The sequence below is a fragment of the Thalia democratica genome, chromosome 9 (genome assembly GCF_965202585.1).
Source record: "Thalia democratica chromosome 9, ktThaDemo2.hap1.1, whole genome shotgun sequence".
In the NCBI taxonomy this organism is placed as follows: domain Eukaryota; kingdom Metazoa; phylum Chordata; class Thaliacea; order Salpida; family Salpidae; genus Thalia; species Thalia democratica.
The window spans coordinates 2,375,192-2,396,548 of record NC_139173.1 but is presented as its reverse complement, the minus strand read 5'-3'; the positions used below and the strand labels follow the sequence as shown (position 1 = coordinate 2,396,548).

The 21,357-nt window shown below is 25.6% G+C and overlaps 1 protein-coding gene across 1 annotated transcript; it reads left to right on the top strand.

Annotated features, from left to right (window-relative positions):
* Nucleotides 1-13,275: 13,275 nt before the first annotated feature.
* On the top strand, nucleotides 13,276-14,460 carry LOC145844305 (kelch-like protein 7). Its single transcript, XM_082951698.1, has one exon. It carries the CDS (start codon nucleotides 13,276-13,278, stop codon nucleotides 14,458-14,460), a length of 1,185 nt encoding a protein of 394 aa, XP_082807824.1.
* The last annotated feature ends 6,897 nt before the right edge of the window (nucleotides 14,461-21,357 follow it).

Below are 21,357 nucleotides of genomic sequence, written 5' to 3'. Positions count from 1 at the left end.
ACTATGTGTTAATTTTTGTTTAATCATGTAAAGCTAATGGAAGTTAAAAATTGTTTAGTAAAATAATTATTATTGCGTTTTTTCTCTAAAAGATGTACATGAGCTAAAAAACTTCAAGTTAATTGCCTTCGGTATTACTGTCTTGAAAATTTTATATACTTATTGTTATTGTTTCAAATTTAATTTATAGTTGCATGAGTAATGTTAAAACTTTAATACAATCGCACAACAAAACAGTAATTTCAAATTTTAATAGAAAGACAGTTAAAATTTCTTATAGTTGCATGAGTAATGTTAAAACTTTAATACAATCGCACAACAAAACAGTAATTTCAAATTTTAATAGAAAGACAGTTAAAATTTCTTATAGTTGCATGAGTAATGGTAAAACTTTAATACAATCGCACAACAAAACAGTAATTTCAAATTTTAAAAATAGACATATCAAAGCTAACACAAATAATAACTCTAGTAATAAAGTTAGTAATAACGTAGATATGAACAATATTTCTAATTATACTAATCAAATTAATAATAACAGTAATAATAATAATAATAATAATAATAATAATAATAATTTTAATAACAGTAATAATAATGATAATCCTAATAGTAAAAATTTTAATTATAGTAACAATAATGTAAAACATATTAAAACTTTAAACATTAAAGATATAAGCTATAATGATAACTTTAATATTAATGATAATGAAAATATCCATATCAATAGTACTAACAATAGTGTAGATTATAATAATCAACGTATAACTAGAAGTATTTCTAAAATGATAAAAGAAAACTTAGAACAAGTAAGTGATAATAGCGCTAAAAGTATAAGTAAAATGCATAACAATAAAACTATAAATAAATATCCAAAACCAACTAACCCTAATAGTAATAAGTTAAGTAATATGCCTAAAACATGTAATTGCCGTAAACTAAACAAAGATAACTGCCCATTAAAAGGTAATTGTTTAATTAAAAATGTAATTTATAAAGTTAAAGTTGAAAGTAAGGGCCCAGATAAAATTTATATCGGAAGTACAGCAGGTAGTTTTAAGGATAGATATGTCAATCATAAACATACTTTTAAAAATATAAATAAAAAACAAAGCACGCGTTTATCGGATTATGTCTGGAGCTTTTTTCACAGGTACGGTAAAAGGCCAAACATGGAGTGGAGTATTGTTTCAAAAATCAAACATGCATCCAACGGAGTAAGTAGAATTTGCCCAACTTGCAATACAGAAAGAGCAGTAATTGCAGCAGAAGATAAAGACCTACTTCTGAATAAGCGGCAAGATTTATCGAATATCTGTCCCCATAACCGACGATTCTACTTTAAATAACTCTGTCTATTTATGTACTAATTTATTTCACAAAACTCACATATACTTGCAAGTTTAATCCTTCATGTTTTTAAGCTGTATAAATTATTGAACAATTTGTTAAAATTATTATGACGTAACATTTCTGCACAACTCAATTTAATTTTCATTTTTAAAACTGGCCTATTCTTAGAGCTTTTTGAGGTTAGTGCCTACTTTTATTAAATTTGTTTTTTTTTTGTAGACAATTTTATAATTTTATGCTTTTATCCCAAACTTTGTTTTTAAACCATAAAGTCCATTTATAGTTACTACCTAGATAAATACTATACATAATTATACATGCTTTTTTCTGCTTTTTTTCTAATGTGTGTTAACATTTTATAGACTCCGTAGATCTGTTCTTAAATTTATTTGAGAGCAGTGAAACGCCGTTAGTTGAAATAAAGTTTTAGCACAAGAACATCTGTGATATATTTAAATTATTAATAAACTACTGGTATCACGTTAAATTTGTTTGAGTTAATAAGATTCATCTCTAACACTCAAACTCAAGTTTGAATCAACTTATTGTTTTATATTTTAGATTGTAAAGTTCAATACCGATTTCACGGTTCAATAGCACTAAGTTTTATTGGTATAGTAACATATATAATTATTTCTTTGTATGTTTTATTATACATAGTAAATTTATTTTGTTCTAAATATAAAGTTACTGAAATGTTATTTTTTTATTATTAACTACATTAGAGACATCGATAGTTATCACTTTGCTTCAAACTATACCTGATGTATTTAATTAAAAACTCTTCTGGGCAATAATATTTTGCATATTGATTATTAATAATAAAATAATTGAAATAATTTGCCAAACAACAAAACTGTCCTTGTGATATGAAAACTTATTAGAAAAATAAAGGTTAAGTTTTAAAACTTTAAAAATTTAATATTCCTTGGTAAGAAATTAAAATTTTGCTATCAAAAAGTCTACTCGAAGTTAAATTATGAGAAAAAAATTAAGTTAGTTTACATCAACCCAAAGTAAAAATCTAATTTTTGTATACTCAAATTCCGACCCGATTTTTGAAAAATATATTTGTTGTTATTGTTATTTTTTTTTTTTTTAATTATATTACTGTTAAAAAATGTTCAATTAAAGTTTGTCGTAGGCTTCATATATGTAAGTATAATTTTAATCCTTATTAGACAAATATATTATTTGTTTTTTCAAGATTTTTTTGTGTATACAATGTACTTATATTAAAATTTTTTTAACTGAATTATGTCTAAGAGAAAAATTTATTGATTAAAATTTCAATAAATTTCAACATTTTTAACATTTAATTGCTAAACATTTGATTATAATTAAAATTGATTTAATATTTCATTCATAGAAAGCATAAGTTATTTGGATAAGAGGTATTTAATTAATATATTATATTAAAGTTGTGTAACGGTTTTGAAAGAGGTCTTGTTTAACAGAAAAAAAGTTTTTAGCTATTGTGTATACTTTTTAGATGTTGTATTTTTATTATCTAACCATTAGTTAGAAATATTTGCATCAGTGTTAAGAAACAGTAAATCCATTACACTTGAGCCTAGCTTTAAATTACTTTATTTTAATTACTTAAGTAAAAATATTGATTTGATATATAATAAATGTTTTTTTTTGTCAGTCACGTCAACATTGTCATCTCAACGTTTGATACATTTCCCACAAGACAGCAGGTACGCTCGTAATAAATAAAATGCGAAATCAATAGAGCATAAGCTTTTGTATGCAGACAAACTCAAGTTTAACAAAAGGTTTGGTCGTATAAATTAGATCATCAGACCACAAGCTTTCGGTAGACTGGCACTGTATTTGTTCTTATTTGTAGTCTAAAGTCACAACTGAAAAACGTATAACGTTATGTTTTCGTTGATCGTATTCAATACGAGCGTACCAACTGTCTTGCCTAGTGGACAATGTATTAAACGTTGCACGGCAAGAGACAATGCCGACGTCACTGATCAATACTTGCAAACGATTGCTTCATTTGAAAGCATTACAAACCGTTTGTAGATTGGACATTGTTAGTTTTACAGCTGTGACAGACTGATGAGTCCTAATAAAAACGATGGGTTGTGAGGTGATAATCAACTGGTATGATTATAGCTTATATTAAATATTTAGAATGTCACAGCTTTAGTATTAATTAAAGTAAAATTTTGTATTAACTTTTAAATTTCACTTTTTTGTAGCCGTTACTTAAAACTTAGTTTTTTACTCGACGAAAGTTTTAAGTTTTACAACAACAACTTAGTATTTTTCTTAAATTACGATGTTGAATAGAATATTTTGGTTAAAAACTTAATTTAACTTTTGAAAAAATTTATTCTAATTTCAATCGGTTTTAAGAATGTTAGTAACTGTTATGTTAAGAACTAAAAAATGTTTTTTTAATTAATTAAAAAGTACTTAAGTCTAAGTTTACAAACTTCTTAATTAGTTTTCAACTATACCTGGCTTACGCCTTTGTATATAAAACATAAAAATAAAATGAATAAACTACTTTATCTAAGTAGAAATTCAAATGTATATACTTAGTACATGATAACTTAATTTAAAAGCGGTTTGTCTGATCTAATCTGTTTACACTGTAATTTTAATAGAAGACAGTACTATTAACTGATTTTCATAAAAAGTGTAAATCATTGTTTTAAACAAAACCTCAACATTTAATACTTGATGTTTTGTTATTTAAAATGGGTGCGTATTTTTTTATTTGTATATATTTAAGTTATTACTTCAAATTTTAGTCATACTAGGCTTCGATAAAATTTTATTTTAACAACATAAAGCTACCTAATAATTTTGTATTGAAGTGTTTTGTTATTTAATATTGAGTAATTATTATTTAGTAAGTTTTAAGTGATAATAAATTAAATACCATAAGATACTTATTACAAAGTTTTTATTGTATAATAAAAATAAGATAAAACTTTCGAAAGATCCTTCAACGCAAAATAGTTTTTCAGACTAATAAATTTTAGACTGTATTTGTTAATTTATAAAATAGTTATACAATTAGCAGTTGAAATTAAAAATATTACTCTAATAAAGAAGAAAATAACACAAATCGTTGTTTAATTTATTCATATAGTTTACTATCGACAACATTTAAAACTATAAATTATACTAACATGCATTTTATATTTTATAAAAATTAGTTTATTTGTTTTTGTATATTTTTTTCCTAAACTATAAAACATAACAATTAATACTAGTTATAAGGTTTCAATTATGTAGAAACTTTAAACAGTTATTGCGTTTAGCTCAAAATTATTGGGTTTGCCATCATTTTTCTTACACTAAGTAATCATAAACAATGCTTCTATATATTTTACACTTCAGTTTTGATTGTTGTTCTTTTGTAAGTTCCTTATGATGTTTACGTATATGCCTACAACGTTGAGAACTATAAGTAAACCATTTACCACATTCTGCACAACCATATGGTTTCTCTCCTAAATGAATTCTAAAATGAGTGACCAAATGACTTCTTCGATAAAACTTTTTCCTGCAAATATCACATTCGTGAACTTTAACTTTAGTATGAGACAACATATGAGATTTCAAATTAGTTTTTCGAGCAAACTTCTTTTCACAAACTTTACATTTAAATTTTTTGATTCCAATATGAATTATCATATGAGTTTTCACATGACCTTTTTGAGTAAAATATTTGTCACAAAGTTTCATTTGAATGCTTTATCTTTTGTGTAAGTTACAAAATGCCTTTTTAAGTTGCTCTTTAGAGCAAAACTCTTAAGGCAAACTTTACATTGAAAGTCTTTTCTACCACTATGAACCAACATATGTTGTTTCAAATTACTTTTTCGAGCAAAACTCTTGTCACATACGTCACATTTAAATGGTTTGACTCCTGAATGAATCTTGTTGTGTGCAATAAGATGTGATTTATTTTTGAAAGTTTTCTTACAAGCATCACAAGAAAAATTCTTCAAATTGTTTCTAACTGTTTCGTCGTTTTTCATGTTTGCATTGAGTTTACAAAATAACAATAACTCAAAGAACAAATAACCTTCAAAGTAATACGATTTAATTATCAAAGTTTTTAATGGGTTTAAATAACTTTTAAAGACTGACTAGAGACAACTCTCTTTACTTTTAATAATTTTATAATAAATTAAAATTCGATCTTAATAACAACTCAAAAAACATATTTGTTATTAAAATACAAAAACTTATAAAATACTCACAACGGATGTATAGGTTATATAAACATAATCACTTTAGTAAAATATAATTATTTTTTTTATGCATCATCTTAATGTAATGCTCGTTAAACATTTATGCATAAGTTTTTTATTGTATAAAATTCTAAAGTACTTGGAAAGAAATGTTATTTTAGACACTGTTTCTGTTTTTTTAAATCTAAGTACAACTTAATATATATCTTAATTTTTAAGATAAATTTACAAATTAAAGATTTGGTCTTAAATTGAAATGATATAAAAACGTTGGTTATTAAAGTAAACTCCTTAAAATCTTTGTTAAGTTTTTAGAATTACCTAACTAAAGATCACTTCGAAAACAAAATTAATAAGCTTATCAAAGTGAAAAAAAAAATTGTATGTATGTAAAAACAGTTTTTGTATAAAATATTATTCTAAAACTATTTAAATGTTATTAAAATTAGGTGTTGATTGTAACGTTGATAGCAAAGTGAAAAAATACTTTATAAGTTTTTGTATAAAATATTATTTAAAAACTATTAAAGTATTTTTTAAATTAGCTGTTGATTGTAATGTTTTTTTTTACTTATTTAAGTAAAATACTTAAGCAGTGGTAAATCTTATTTTCAAAAATTAAATACTAAAACATTTTTTACATAACTTACGTTCTGTTAGAATAAGTTTTTAGAACTTTCACTAAAATTCATAATCAAAAAAATCCACTTATTTTAACTTGATATAAAAATAACAAATATAAAAACTAGCACTTTTACTTAAATTTACATTAAATTTTATTGTGTAGTATGTCATTGTTAATCATTTTTACAGTAAACTAATTAAATACAAACACGGAATGAAATAACAAACTATTCTTTTTTATTTTGATTTTTTTTTATGATTTAAAATGTTCTAGATAAAATAAAGATTTTAATTGAAATTAAAATTTTTTAGGACTCAAAAATTAGCTCGAAATTTTTTAAACATTAATTTTAAATAGTTTTAACGGTTATGTTTTAATTGGATTTAGGTGTTTTAAATTATATCAATTTATTAACTCTATACTTTTAAATATGAAATTTTTAAACTAAAAAAATAGAATATTTTGTTTTTTAACAGCTTATTTATTATCGAAAACTAGTAATAAAAATAGCAACTCTTACTAGCTTAATAAGATATTTTATTTGTTTTTATAACTTGAATTAATTATACCAGGATTTACAGAATTTTGTACAATATTTTGTTGCATAATCAGTCATAGCAGCATATTGTTTATAATATTATGTCATTTTAAGGCCATAGATAATTTAGATTAGAACTTCATTTTGCGGCATAAAACCTAAAATGTTTTTGGTTCTTAAAAGTTAAATGTTACAAACATTTTATAATACATTTTTAAGAATAGTAACAAACAGTTAGATTATTTTTATTGTTTTGTTTTAGATATTTTTTAATGTAAAAAAAAAAGTTCATTATTACAAGATGCTAGCTAAGATGTTAAAATGCCTGCTTATCTAACATAAACTTAGTACAAGTTTTATTACACCTTTTTTTTATTCTTGCTGTACTACATAATTTATTCAATACTTTTTCTATACGGATAACCTATGAAAGTAATTTTCATAAAGTTTTAAAATAAATGTGTCAGCGTAAAAATCTAGCTTTTTATTAATTGTTTGCATTTAAACCAATACCTGTTAACTTCATTATGCATGAAAATATTAATTTTAATACGTATTGACTTTGGTGTTAAACTAGTGAGAATTTTTGATCATTAAATTTTCTTTGTTAATTATGAAGTAAACTTGTAAAAAGAAGAATATTCTTTTGTTTAAAAATCTAATCTCATAGAAACTTTAGTAAAGAAGTTTCTACGTTAACAAATATGTATAACAGCTTAAGTTCTGAACATTTTAAGATAAACACAAAACAAAAGGTTATTTATTTTTAAACTCCAAGGTTATAGTTAAAGTTACATTAAAATAATAAAGCATATATTTAGTTTCAAATCAAACAGTTAAAGTTCTAAACCTACCATTAAAGGATATTATTTCAAAAAACTTGTTCTAAAGCTGTTTTAGCAAATTTAGTTTTAATTAAAGTAGGGTTAACAAAAGTAGACGTTTTTGGCTATTAAAAGCAAAAATATGTACATGTTATATGTTTATTGTAGGTATTTTTTAAATATAGAGTTAATATTTAAACAGCATGTTAAAAGCTTTAAATTATTTGAGTTATATTTATATGTTTAATAGTTTATTGCTCATTGTAAGTTTTTATTTATATAGTCTATTGTTAGAAGTCTTTTCAAATAAATTTGAATATTTGATAGTTCTTTAATTGTTTCATAGTTTACTGTACTAAAATTTTGATTGTTAAGTTTATACTTATTACAAATTATTTATAAAAGTTTTGAAAATTAGTTTCATTTTTGAAGTATAGTGCTTATATTATACTATTTTATTTTTGTTCATATTTACAATATATTCATTACTCAAATTAAACTGTCTAATTTATGTAAATATATAAAGTAGTTTCAAGTAGAACCTAACCTAGTACTTATAATATCATACTAAACTAAGTTAATATTTAATTGTGACTAGAAGTCAGCTTAAGTATAGCAACACCTGTGTGTTACAAGTGTATACTTGAATGTTACTCAAGCATGACAATTTAAGTTGAAACTAGCATAAGTTTTTTTAGTTTTTAGTTTAATGAAAAGATATTTAACGAAATAAAAGCACCGTACGAAAATGAATTAAAAAATCGAGGTTTTAAATGTAAATTAAAGTATGAAAAATTAGATGTAGAAAAAAAACGCAAAAAACCGCGTAACCGACATATAATGTGGTATAATCCTCCATATTGCTCTTCAGTTAATATAAACTTAGGTAAAGAATTTTTAAAGCTAGTCGATAAACACTTCCCCGATAGCCACTTTTATAATAAAATTTTCAATAGAAAGACAGTTAAAATTTCTTACAGTTGCATGAGTAATGTTAAAACTTTAATACAATCGCACAACAAAACAGTAATTTCAAATTTTAAAAATAGACATATCAAAGCTAATACAAATAATAACTCTAGTAATAAAGTTAGTAATAACGTAGATATGAACAATATTTCTAATTATACTAATCAAATTAATAATAACAGTAATAATAATAATAATAATTTTAATAACAGCAATAATAATGATAATCCTAATAGTAAAAATTTTAATTATGGTAACAATAATATAAAACATATTAAAACTTTAAACATTAAAGATATAAGCTATAATGATAACTTTAATATTAATGATAATGAAAATATCCATATCAATAGTACTAACAATAGTGTAGATTATAATAATCAACGTATAACTAGAAGTATTTCTAAAATGATAAAAGAAAACTTAGAACAAGTAAGTGATAATAGCGTTAAAAGTATAAGCAAAATGCATAACAATAAAACTATAAATAAATATTCAAAACCAACTAACCCTAATAGTAATAAGTTAAGTAATATGCCTAAAACATGTAATTGCCGTAAATTAAACAAAGATAACTGCCCATTAAAAGGTAATTGTTTAATTAAAAATGTAATTTATAAAGTTAAAGTTGAAAGTAAGGGCCCAGATAAAATTTATATCGGAAGTACAGCAGGTAGTTTCAAGGATAGATATGCTAATCATAAACATACTTTTAAAAATATAAATAAAAAACAAAGCACGCGTTTATCGGATTATGTCTGGAGCTTTTTTCACAGGTACGGTAAAAGGCCAAACATGGAGTGGAGTATTGTTTCAAAGATAAAACATGCATCCAACGGAGTAAGTAGAATTTGCCCAACTTGCAATACAGAAAGAGCAGTAATTGCAGCAGAAGATAAAGACCTACTTCTGAATAAGCGGCAAGATTTATCGAATATCTGTCCCCATAACCGACGATTCTACTTTAAATAACTCTGTCTATTTATGTACTAATTTATTTCACAAAACTTACATATCCTTGCAAGTTTAATACTTCATGTTTTTAAGCTGTATAAATTATTGAAAAATTTGTTAAAATTATTATGACGTAATATTTCTGCACAACTCAATTTAATTTTCATTTTTAAAATTTGCTCATTCTTAGAGCTTTTTGAGGTTAGTGCCTACTTTTATTAAATTTGATTTTTTGTAGACAATTTTATAATTTTATGCTTTTATCCCAAACTTTGTTTTTAAACCATAAAGTCCATTTATAGTTACTACCTAGATAAACACTATACATAATTATACATGCTTTTTTCTGCTTTTTTTCTAATGTGTGTTAACATTTTATAGACTCCGTAGATCTGTCCTTAAATTTATTTGAGAGCAGTGAAACGCCGTTAGTTGAAATAAAGTTTTAGCACAAGAACATCTGTGATATACATTCCGATAAGCTTAGCTTATCAGGATCTCCAGGATTTAACGCCTTATAACGTTACATCTTATAAACCTATAATATTTTTTTTAGTTCCAGGCTCCATATTTTAATCCACTGAGAACTGATCATCTTTAAAATTTTAAAATCATTCAAGTTTAAGAAAATCTCGTATTTAAAGATAATGTTAAAATGTTATTTCAGCATTTTGATGATTTGGGAATTCAAAAACATGATAAGTTTTTAATGAGGAAAAAAGTGAAAAAATCACAAAAATATTAATTTAAAAAACGTTAATTTAAAGTTAAACAAGATAATGACAAAGATCCAGGATTATCCATTAACAAAACCGACCATATTAAAACTATTATTATTTTATATAACAGTTTAATTATCTTCTGCATATTACTGTTTTTTAAAATTATTGTTTGTTTCTGTTTTTTTTTTGACATTTTGAACATGTTTATTAACTTGATAATTGACTTTAAGTCGAATATAGTAATAATTGTGCATTAGTTATAACTTTTGTAATTATTTACACAAGTTGTTGTCAAGTTTAAAATACATCATTTATCAAAATGTAATAGTCATACCACTTTAAAGCAGGTCATTGAGTTTTGTTACAAAAGTTATAAAAGTTCTAAAAACAATATATATATTGTGGGAACGGGTCTAAATTGATCGAAGACAAAAATGCACGAGATTACTAAATTGCACTAAGACGATTTTGCACCATGGGTCAATTTCGCACAAGTTACATTTTTACACGTGAGTAAAAATATAAAGAAGAAAATAAAATAAAAAATAAACAAAAATAAAATACTATATTTTTTTTTTTAATTCTGACCGACGGTAAGGGTTAGGGGTAAGAGTGATAGTAAAAATTAAAAAAAAAACAATTAATAAAAAAAAAATAATTAAAAAAAATATTAAAATTAAAAAAGCTACTGACCTAGGGTAAGGGGTAACAGTAATAGTAAATAAAATAACTAAAAATAATAAAAGTTTTATAAAATCAAAAAATAATTTTTTTTTTAACTTATCGACGGAAGGTAGGGGTAAGGGCCATCATTAAGAGTAAAAAAAATAAAATAACCCGTGAAAAATCGTCTGCTCGTGCAAAATTGTCTTCGCGCAAAAATAACCCTTCGTGCAATACTATCTTCGTGCAATTTTATCCCCTCGTGCAAAAGTATCTTCGTGTAATTTTGTAAACTCGTGCAGTTTTGTCAATCGTGCAATTTTGTACGCTCGTGCAATTTAGACAGCTACGCATTTTATTGTTGTTAAGTTCAAATTTTGATAAAAAAAGTTTTAAAATGTTGCCTAGACTTTATGTTACATTATGCACTTAAGTTTCATTTGTTTGTTCGTTCTAAATTTTTTAAATATATAAAGAAAATATAATATTAGACATCATAGCCTTGTAACATAATTAAAGTTTTTTTGTTTTAAGATTTCTTAATACTTTAAGTAAATCTTTTAACTCACTATAGTTTTTTCAATATAATATAAATTTTTAGAGTAAGTAAGTTTATTAAACACCATAAAATAATCTCAGTTTAGCTCAAAAACATTAAAAAAATAGTTTAACATTGTGTTTACTTTAATTATTTACAGCTCTGTAATAAAATAAATATTTATACTAAACCATTATATAAATACTTTTTCATTTAGAAATTATTAAAAAAACCATCTTATTAGTTGTAGTGAATTATTTGGTAATAGTAATTGTCACTAGTTATACGTTTATTTTATTTTTTGTAAATAATACATTAATTATGTCTTAAGTAACTTAAATGAAAAATTTCAACACAATATACAAATACTAAATAAGTTTTAATTGAATAAACTAAGTAACACATTTATCGAAAACTATTTTGATTTACTGTCATAAAAAAGATACTAAGTCTTCTACTAATTTCCATTTAAAAAATTATAAACTATATTTCTTTATACATTTAAAATAAATTAGTAATAAAAAACTTAAAGTACATAAACTTTTACTTTCAGCTATATTTATAACAGTTTTCCAAATTGTCATCATGTGCGGTGTAAAGTATGAGAACAAAACTGATGTAAAGAAACTAAAACTTGAAAAATTAACAAATTTTGATAAAATTTGTGAAAAATCAGATCATTTTACAACTTTATGCAAAGAATTATCTACAAAAAAAGTAGATGATAGAAGTCTACGAGTTTTTAATGATCTTAATAGTACAAGTAAGATAACTTATAATTTATTTTGATATTGATCCTTTTGTTATACTTAGGTTTTATTAAATGTTTACAGCTTTATTGAAACTAGTTTCCCTATTAATTTTGTGTTTTAATGCTAAAAATAAATATATACATAACAAAAAATGTTACCGAAGATTTAATAAAACTTTTAAGAACTCAAAACCATATTTAACCCGATTTAATTTTAGAATTTATATAAATAAAACTTTACATTATTATAAACTATTAGACTAGTTTTATCTAAAGGAAAGAATTTGTAGTTATTAATTAATTTTTGTACTAGAATTGTATATAAAATATTTATATATATATATATTTATACAGATGTTTTTGTGTCAAAACTTTATTCCGACTAACGGCTTTTAACTACTCTCAAATAAATTAGAACAGATCTACGGAGTCTCAAAAAAGCTGTAATATTTTTTTTGAGACTCTGTAGATCTGTTCTTAAATTTATTTGAAAGCAGTGAAATGCCGTTAGTTGTAATAAATTTTGACACAAAAACATCTATGGTATATATTCCTAATTAGCTTAGCTAATTAGGATCACCAGGGTTTAACGCCTTTTAACGTTACATCTTGTATATATATATGTATTAGAATTGCAATCTGTTAAGAAAATACAATAAGGTGTAAAATTTCAAAACTAAAAAAATTATATATTTAATGTTACCAATTCAAATAAATTAAAACATTTATAAACTGCTTTCTTTTATTTATAATAATAGGTATTTTCTTTTTTTTGAGAAATAATGAAATGGTTATGTAATACGAATTTAAATGTTTTACTAAAATTAAAGAATTCTACTGGAAGAGACGTTTTATTAAAATAAACAACTTGTTTTTAATTATTTTGAATTTTTTCAGATGTACCAAGCATAAAAGGATATGAAATGGCTGTAGCTTTTAAAATAAATAAGCTTTTTCTAAAAAAAGAAACTAGCATCAAAATAAGCAAAATCATCCAAGACAAAATAACTGTGAAAAATGTTCTATTTTTTTACAATATAAGTAAGATTTACAATATAGATACTGTTGGTGAATTCTTATTAAGCTATATAGAACATAGTTTCCAAATGGTCGTTGAAACTCAAAACTTTTTACATTCAGAACTTGATTTAGTTAAAAGCATACTTGAAAGTTCTGAGTTGAATATTCACTCAGAAGTTGAAGTATTCAATGCACTAAACAATTGGTTAAAACACAAAAGTGAAGAACGCAGAAAATATGCAAAACAATTGTTACATAAGGTCCGACTTCCTTTGTTGTCAGAACATGCATTAAAACATGTTTTAGACAAAATTTCCTTATTATCGGAAAACAATGTATATTTTAGAACACTAAAAGGAGCTTTGTTAGACAGGAACAATTCAAGTAGTGCTTGTACAAGAAGGTATAGTAGTCAAAACAAGTTTAACGTACTAATTTGTGGTGGATATGATAAAAAATGTAAAACTAGTGTAGCAAACGTACATGAAATCGATGGAAGCAATTTTAACAATTATAAAGTTCTTTCCTCAATGAAAAGAAAGAGAATTAACTTTGAAGCGGTTTGTTTGAAAGGTGAAGTTTATGTTTTTGGTGGAGACTTTAATTATGAAAATGCATTATTGGAAAAATATTCACCTTCTACAAACACATGGAATGTAGTAACTGACATGTTTGATAAACGTAGGTACTTTTGTGCTTGTGCATTTATGGACAAAATATTCATACTTGGAGGTTGTTACCAGGAAAACAGATTTGGTAACCGTATAACTAGTTCTTGTTTGCAATTCAATACAAGACAAAACAAGAGTACTAACAAAAGTTGTAGAGAAGTTTCAGGAATGATTGAAGAAAGATCTAGTTCAGCTTGCACAGTTTTTGAAGGAAAAATTGTAGTATCTGGTGGTAGCGGTATGAACTATAATGATCTGAACTCCGTAGAATCATATGATGTGTTTGGTGATGAATGGTCTCCGATGCCTACCATGATCAAACGTTATAGTTATCACAGTTTAGTTACAGTAAAAGATAAATTATTTGTTGTTGGTCGTGTAAGAGACAATGTTGAACTCTTTGACAATGTTTGTAGAAAATTTATTGCTAACAAGAATCCACTCGGAATTGATTATAATAAGTGTGTGGCAATAGGAAACAAAATTGTAATGTTTCAAGAATTGAGGTCAACAGTAATTTGTTACGATGTTGATAAAGAAGAGTGGTGTGAAGAATCATGTGACGTAACAAAAGATGTTGAGCGTTTTTCTTGTGTGTAATTACCTTCTTTTGACAATTTATAAGTTAGCTGCAGGTTGTGCAAATTTTGTTTTTAAACTAGAAAAAAAGTTTAAGTTTGTTTATTGTTTACAGTAAAGTTAGTGAATAAATTTCATTTTGATTGTTGTCATATTATTTTTTGGTTTGTAAAATTTGTAATAAAATCGTACTCAGTAAGCTAGTGCATTTATATTCCATTTAAATTATAAAACGAGAATGGTTTTGTATAACGTTTACTATTCTTCAGTAATTCTTATTTTGTACCGACTAATGACGTTATTTTACAACATTGTTTATTGAACGACAAAGAAAGAGCTCAAAATATTTAGTTCTAGTAATGCTCCCGATGTTACCGGCGTCCCCAGATTCCTCTGAAGCCAACCCTGTAACAGGTTCAGCAGCCTCAACAGGAGCTAGATTCGCGGTAGTTCCGGGGCATTCTTCTGAAATATTCTCGGTTTGCGATAGTACTTCGGTGCGGGATCGAGTTCTAGGGGGTTTAAGAACATTTTTTAAGGTTCTTTCAATAGAGGACATTTAATTAGATTAGATACAATAGGTTTTTTTATAGTTTCAGTTTATTATTTACAAGAAAAATACAAAAAAACAAGTAACACACAAATAACTGCAAAGTTCAGCTAAATTAGGAAAAGGAGCAGAAATATGCTTCCTGCTCTGTTTCACTGCGGTGTGACGAGTCGTTGTTTGCTCAGACTCCGTTGATGGTTTACCTCGAAGGGTTGGGCTGGGCACGTTCTCTTGGTCGTGGTCGTTGAATTGTGATCGTGCGATAAGCGAAATAAATTTTAATTTACACAAGAAATATTTACAAAATAAATGTACACTATTTTGAGTGTTGGGTTGCTAAACAAAGACTTAATCAGAACAATACCACTCGTAATGGTTTCGTTAGGAATTATCTATCAAATGACTTAGCTATACGCTATAATTCTAAAGCACGTTACAAACTCAAGTCGAGTTTGACGCCCCGATATTTATAAGTTATGAAATTAAGGACACGCAAACCTCAATTTGAGCTATGCGCCTCGTTGAAGTAATTAAATTAAAATCGCTCAAAAAAGCGCTTTGAATGATTAATTTGAAGTGCTTGTGCGGCCACAACCACTGATTGTGACGTAATGAGATAAGATTTGAGATCTTCGATTGACGATGTAATTTCAAAATGGCGACTGTCGCTTCGGACTGAAACTGGCGTAGTGGTGCTTCATGTTAACGTTGAAATCCAAATGATCTCCCTTCTCGTTCGCTCGGCTCTTTTTATACGCTTTTCTTACATAACATCACCTGGTCAAGACATGATTGTATGATGTAACATGCTGATTAAGGCATGAAAACCCGGCGTGATCGGTGGTTGATTCTATATTGAGTTCAAAACGAAATGCGTCAACTAGCGGTTGTTTAATATTATATTATAAAGTGGTTTTTATAGGAATGAGTTTTGTGATTTAACAAAACAACGAAATTTTTTTAAAAATAGCTTTAAATGAGTTCAACTCAAAGGCAATCGACGTGAAAGTAATAAGACCTTCACGTCGCTGTCCAACACTAGGACTTGTGAAAGAACCTTTCGGTTATCGAGTCGTCCACCACTTGGATACAGTTTACTTTCTTTGTCTATAGTTATAATATAACTTGATAAAAAAAAATTTAACTTAAAATTGCAAGTCCAAAGTCTTTATCTAGTTCTGACATAAAAAATACAAAATATAAATTGAGTTAAAAAATTAAGGGATTTTAATATTTTTTTTTGTTTAGGTGTCAGATTTCAGGTAAGAAAAAAAAACATTTCTGAATATTTAATAAACCTTCATTTTCAATTTTTAATTTTCAATAACACAATTTAAAATATCACCAGCCTGGCATATATTTTATGTTGACTAATTTAACGGGTTGTTTATAGTATTTTTTTGAAATTGCAAATTTAATCTTACCGCTCTGGTATACCAGATAATGTTAGTAAACAGAATAAAATTATTCGATATAAAATATCTTTTATGATGTCGTATTTGAATTTTTTATGCATAATAAATCAGCCACTTAAAACTGTTTTAATATTCAGAACTACTTTTATTGTTAAATGGTTTCAATTTAAATACCAACTTGAGCGATTTATAGTACTTTTAAGTTAAAAGTTATGACAAAAATTGAAAAAAAGTGAGGGAGCTATGATATGAATATTCAAAAGTGCTTTAACTTTAAATTTGAAATAATATATATAATAAGACTTTCAAAGTGTGTTAGCAAACTTAAATAGATAAATGTTTTGCAGAATACGAATAACGTTAACTTCTTTTCAACAGCTGTGCTAAACTGTTGTGTTAAAACTTTTTAAGGGAACATCCGAAATTGTGGTGCATTTGATAAACAAAAGGTTCCCTCGTATACCAAATTTTTTGAGCACTTGTTTTTTTTACCATTTTAAAAAACAATAATTATTAACTATTTTGACAGCTGGGTTTAATTACAAATAATTAGTATGATAGGCTTAACTTTCACGTTTAATAAAAAAGGCTATATAATCTTTGTATAGTTTTTAATAAGACGTTAAAAATGAAGTTTCCTATTTTATTTTACAATATTTTAATGTAAACTTGTTTCAAAAACATAACATATCAAGGTAGAGTAAAATTTTATTGATAGTTTACTTAAAACTAATGTTATTTTCTTATTGTTCGCCCTCTTTAGGATGATTTATTTTTAGTACATTTTTTTAAGCTTTAAAACTTTATCAATGAGTTTCTTCACTTGGCGTAGAAGTAATTTTTTGAGTAACGAGTGTGAAGTTAGCTTGATAACGTTTTTCAATAATTTTCAAAAAATGTCCAAATTATGGACCCAATTATTTTCCTTATCTTAATAGCTAGATAAAAACTTTTTTTTATTCTAGAGAACGGTTCTTTTTCTTTAGTTTAAAAAATTTCCATTGGATTGGGGTTTGACTTTTAGTGTGGGGCCCCTTAGAAATAAATGAGTTTTTTTAATCAATTTTTACTATGCTCGAATTTAATAAAACAAATAAGTAAAAAATTATCTTTTTTTTTTATTTATATTTATTTGTCAAAAATTTTATACAAATTTTCGTTCCAACTGTTAATATTTTGTGCTATTTAGCCTTATTTAAGAATTCCTTATTCCCAAATAAGGCCAAATAAAACGAAATATTTGCAGTTGGAAAAAAAATTTTGTATGAAATTATTCACAAACAAATAGAAAAATTAAAGAATTTAATTTATCTGTTTTTTAATTCGAGCTAAGTAATAACTGATGACAAAACTCATATTTCGTACTATTTGGCCTTATCCCGAAATTAGGAATTCTAGAATTAGGCCATATAGTACAAAAAATTAACAGTTAGAAAAAAAATTGTTGTATAAAATTATTCACAAATATATATAGATATTTAAAAAAAAAGATAATTTTTTTCTTATTTTTTTTATAAGTTCGAGCTTAGTAAAAATAGACAAAAAAATATTTTTTTCCAAGGGACCCCTTCTTATAAAAGTCAAACCCCAATCCAATAGATTTTTTTTAAATTAAAGACAAAGAATCGTTCTCTAAGATAAAAAAAAAGTTGTTATTTTGCTATTAAGATAAGGAAAATAATTGGGTCTAAAGTTTGGAAATTTTTTAAAAACTGTTGAAAAATGTTACCATGCTAACTTTACACTCGTGTAAAAACATTTTATAGAATTTCGAAGTTTATAAAAAATCTATAACTCAGAAAATATTTAAGTCAATAGATTGTATAACAATCTTACAGAATACTAAAATGTTTCTTAAAATACCCTTTGCTTGATAAATATTTTCAAAGTTCTACTGTTAGATTTTACAAGCATGTTTCGAAAGTTTACAATGCTTTTTAATGAAATAGAATAGTTTGAACAGTTTTTTAGAATATTTTGAAATACCAAAATAGATGTGAACAAGAATTATCAAACCGCTTTTACCTTTACATAGTTTTTTAGACAAGAAACTTTTGTAAGTAAAGTGCCATATTTAGAGATTTTTTTTCACTTTTTTTAAAATGTCTTACTCGTACAGAAATTGATTAAATTAATTGTAGTAATATAAGATACTATAAACTAAAATGCGATAAAGTGAATGTTGATAAAAGATTAGCAAGTACTTACTAAAAATTTACTGTGCTAGTTATAGTTAATTGGACAAAAAAAAATGCTCAAAATATTCTATCCTAGGACCTGGTGCGCGGAGAACTTTTCGGTTAGTGAGTCGCACACCACTTCGATGCCTTTTAACGTCTTGTTCAGGACAAGGTTTTATAAGTTTTTATGGTTTATAAGGTTTTACACTTCTACAAAATGTTTTTTATAAATGCATTAAAAAATGTTTTAGTCAGACAACTATTTTCTATTTTTCTTTACATAATTGAAAAAAGAAGAATTTAAGTCACTCTATCGAGTTGGTAAGATTGCAGATAACAAAATCAGACCAATTATAGTCAAATTAAACAATGTAGCATCCAAACACAGACTGTTAAGACTGAGAAATTTGAAAATATTTAATGGTGAAATTGAATCAAAAATCTACATCAACCCTGACAGAACTTTCTTGGAATTGGAAGCTTTCAGAACATTGAGAAAAGAAGTTAAAATTAAGCAAACCATTGCTGATGAGAAAAAATTGAACATAAAATATGTTTTAAGGAACAACAAGATATTTGAACTATCAAGACAGCCCTTTCATTACCTATCCCAGGACATCTTGGATTAGTGGAGGAAATCGTGAGTCAACGGGTATAAATTTATCAAGTGATAGGATTAATTTTAACACTAACAAGTTTTCCTATATAAACTGTAACAACAACTATTTAAAAGTTTGTTACACTAATATAAGATCTTTTTTAAATAAATTTTATATTTCAGAGAACTATATAAATTTTAATAACATTGATTTTTTTTTTGACTGAAACATGGTTGACTAATAAGGTCAACGATGCCACAGTGTGTCCTTTTAACTATAACATTTACCGAAGTGATAGGTCTAGTAAGGTTGGAGGTGTTGCTATCCTTTTTAAAAATTCTCTTAAAGTTATTAAAGTTAAAAACGATTCTGTCTCTACTAGCAACATCAATTTTGAATACCTATGTGTAGATGTAATTTTAAAAAAGATAAAATTAAGATTTTGTTGTGTCTACCTTCCTCCACAGTCTGCGAGATGCGCACTGACTGTTCAAAATGTAATTAAAATGATTAAAATGGTTTTTCCAAAAGAGTGTTCTTTTTATGTTCTTGGTGATTTTAATATGCCAAACATAGATTGGAGGATTCCTAGCACAGATTTCAATAAACCCCATGAGTGTTTTCTTAATTTTTGTACAGACAATTTTTTAACCCAAGTAATTGAAAATCCAACCCATAAGAGTGGTAACATTCTCGATCTCATAATTTGCAATCACTTTGGTCTAGATAGAATCATATCACACTCAACTAATTTTCTATTAACAAACACTTGTGACCATAACTTGCTTTCACTAAAAATTAAAATTGAAAATAAAATAGTACCTATTTTTAAAAAATCCTCATATGACTATAAAAAAGCAGATTTTGAAAGCATCAATGATTTCCTGTCAAAAAGTAATTGGACCTCTTTATTTAAAAATTCAGAAAATCTCCAACATTTCTACGATCAATTCATTAGCTTACTCCAAATCTCAATCAAACGTTTTGTTCCAATTTATTCTAAAAATAACAAAAGTAAAAAATATCCATCTCATATTAAAAAGTTATTAAAAGAAAAAGCGAATCTATACGAAAAAAGTAAGACAAATAAATCACCTTTGATAAAATACAAAAACAAGTCTAAAGAATATCAATTAGCTGTTAAAAAATACAACTTTGAATATGAAAACAAATTCTGCAAAAACCCAAATTTAAAAAAGTTTTATAGCTACGTGAAATCTAAACTTAAGTTAAATAATTCCATTCATCTCTTATATGATAATGATAAAAACAAAACAGTAACCTTAGATTTTGAAATAGCCACACTTTTTAACATAAATTTTCAAAAAGTTTTTAAAAAAGACGAGAGTTACCAGTTTTTTAAGCTACCCCAAAAGAATTGTAGTAAAATGCAAAATTTTTTCATAACCTATGAAGACATTATAAGTTCAATTAACCACTTAAAAGATAAAATTATAAGAATGCCAGAAAACATTCCACCCTATTATATCAAGCATGTTATCCAATCAATAATTTTTTACTATCATTAATATTTAATTGCTCTCTAGAACTATCTGATGTTCCTAAACAATGGAAAACATCTTTTATTATTCCTGTGCACAAGAAAGGTAATATACACGATGCGTTAAATTACAGACCAATATCTCTAACAAGTGGCTTTTCAAGATCTGTAAAAATTCTCAATCACCTCTTTGATAACAAATTATTAACTAACAAACAGTTTGGTTTTGTCCCAAACCGCTCATTAACCATTCAACTGTTAACATGCTTACATTCTTGGTTAGTTCCTTATCTCAAAAATGAATTAACTAAAGTAGTTTATACGGATATTCAAAAAGCCTTTGATTTAGTATCACACAAAAAATTATTAAAAATTTTAAATCAGTATGGGCTACATGAAAACTTAATTGAATGGTTTGATAACTTTTTAAATAATAGATCACAAATGTACTCATCAATAATACGCTTTCTGACTCTTTAACAATCTACAGTGGAGTACCACAAGGTGGTGTAGTTGGTCCCCTTCTCTTTTTAATTTGTGTTAATGATATTTGTTCAAACATTGATATTAAATTTCAAAGTGAGTTAAGCTTTTTTGCAGATGATGCCAAAATCTTTAGTCAATCAAATACTTCATTACAACTATCTTTAGATAATATTTACACATGGTTAAA

Coding starts and splice junctions, on each gene's coding strand:
- LOC145844305 (XM_082951698.1), top strand. CDS start 13,276: ATGGTCGTTGAAACTCAAAACTTTTTACATTCAGAACTTGATTTAGTT.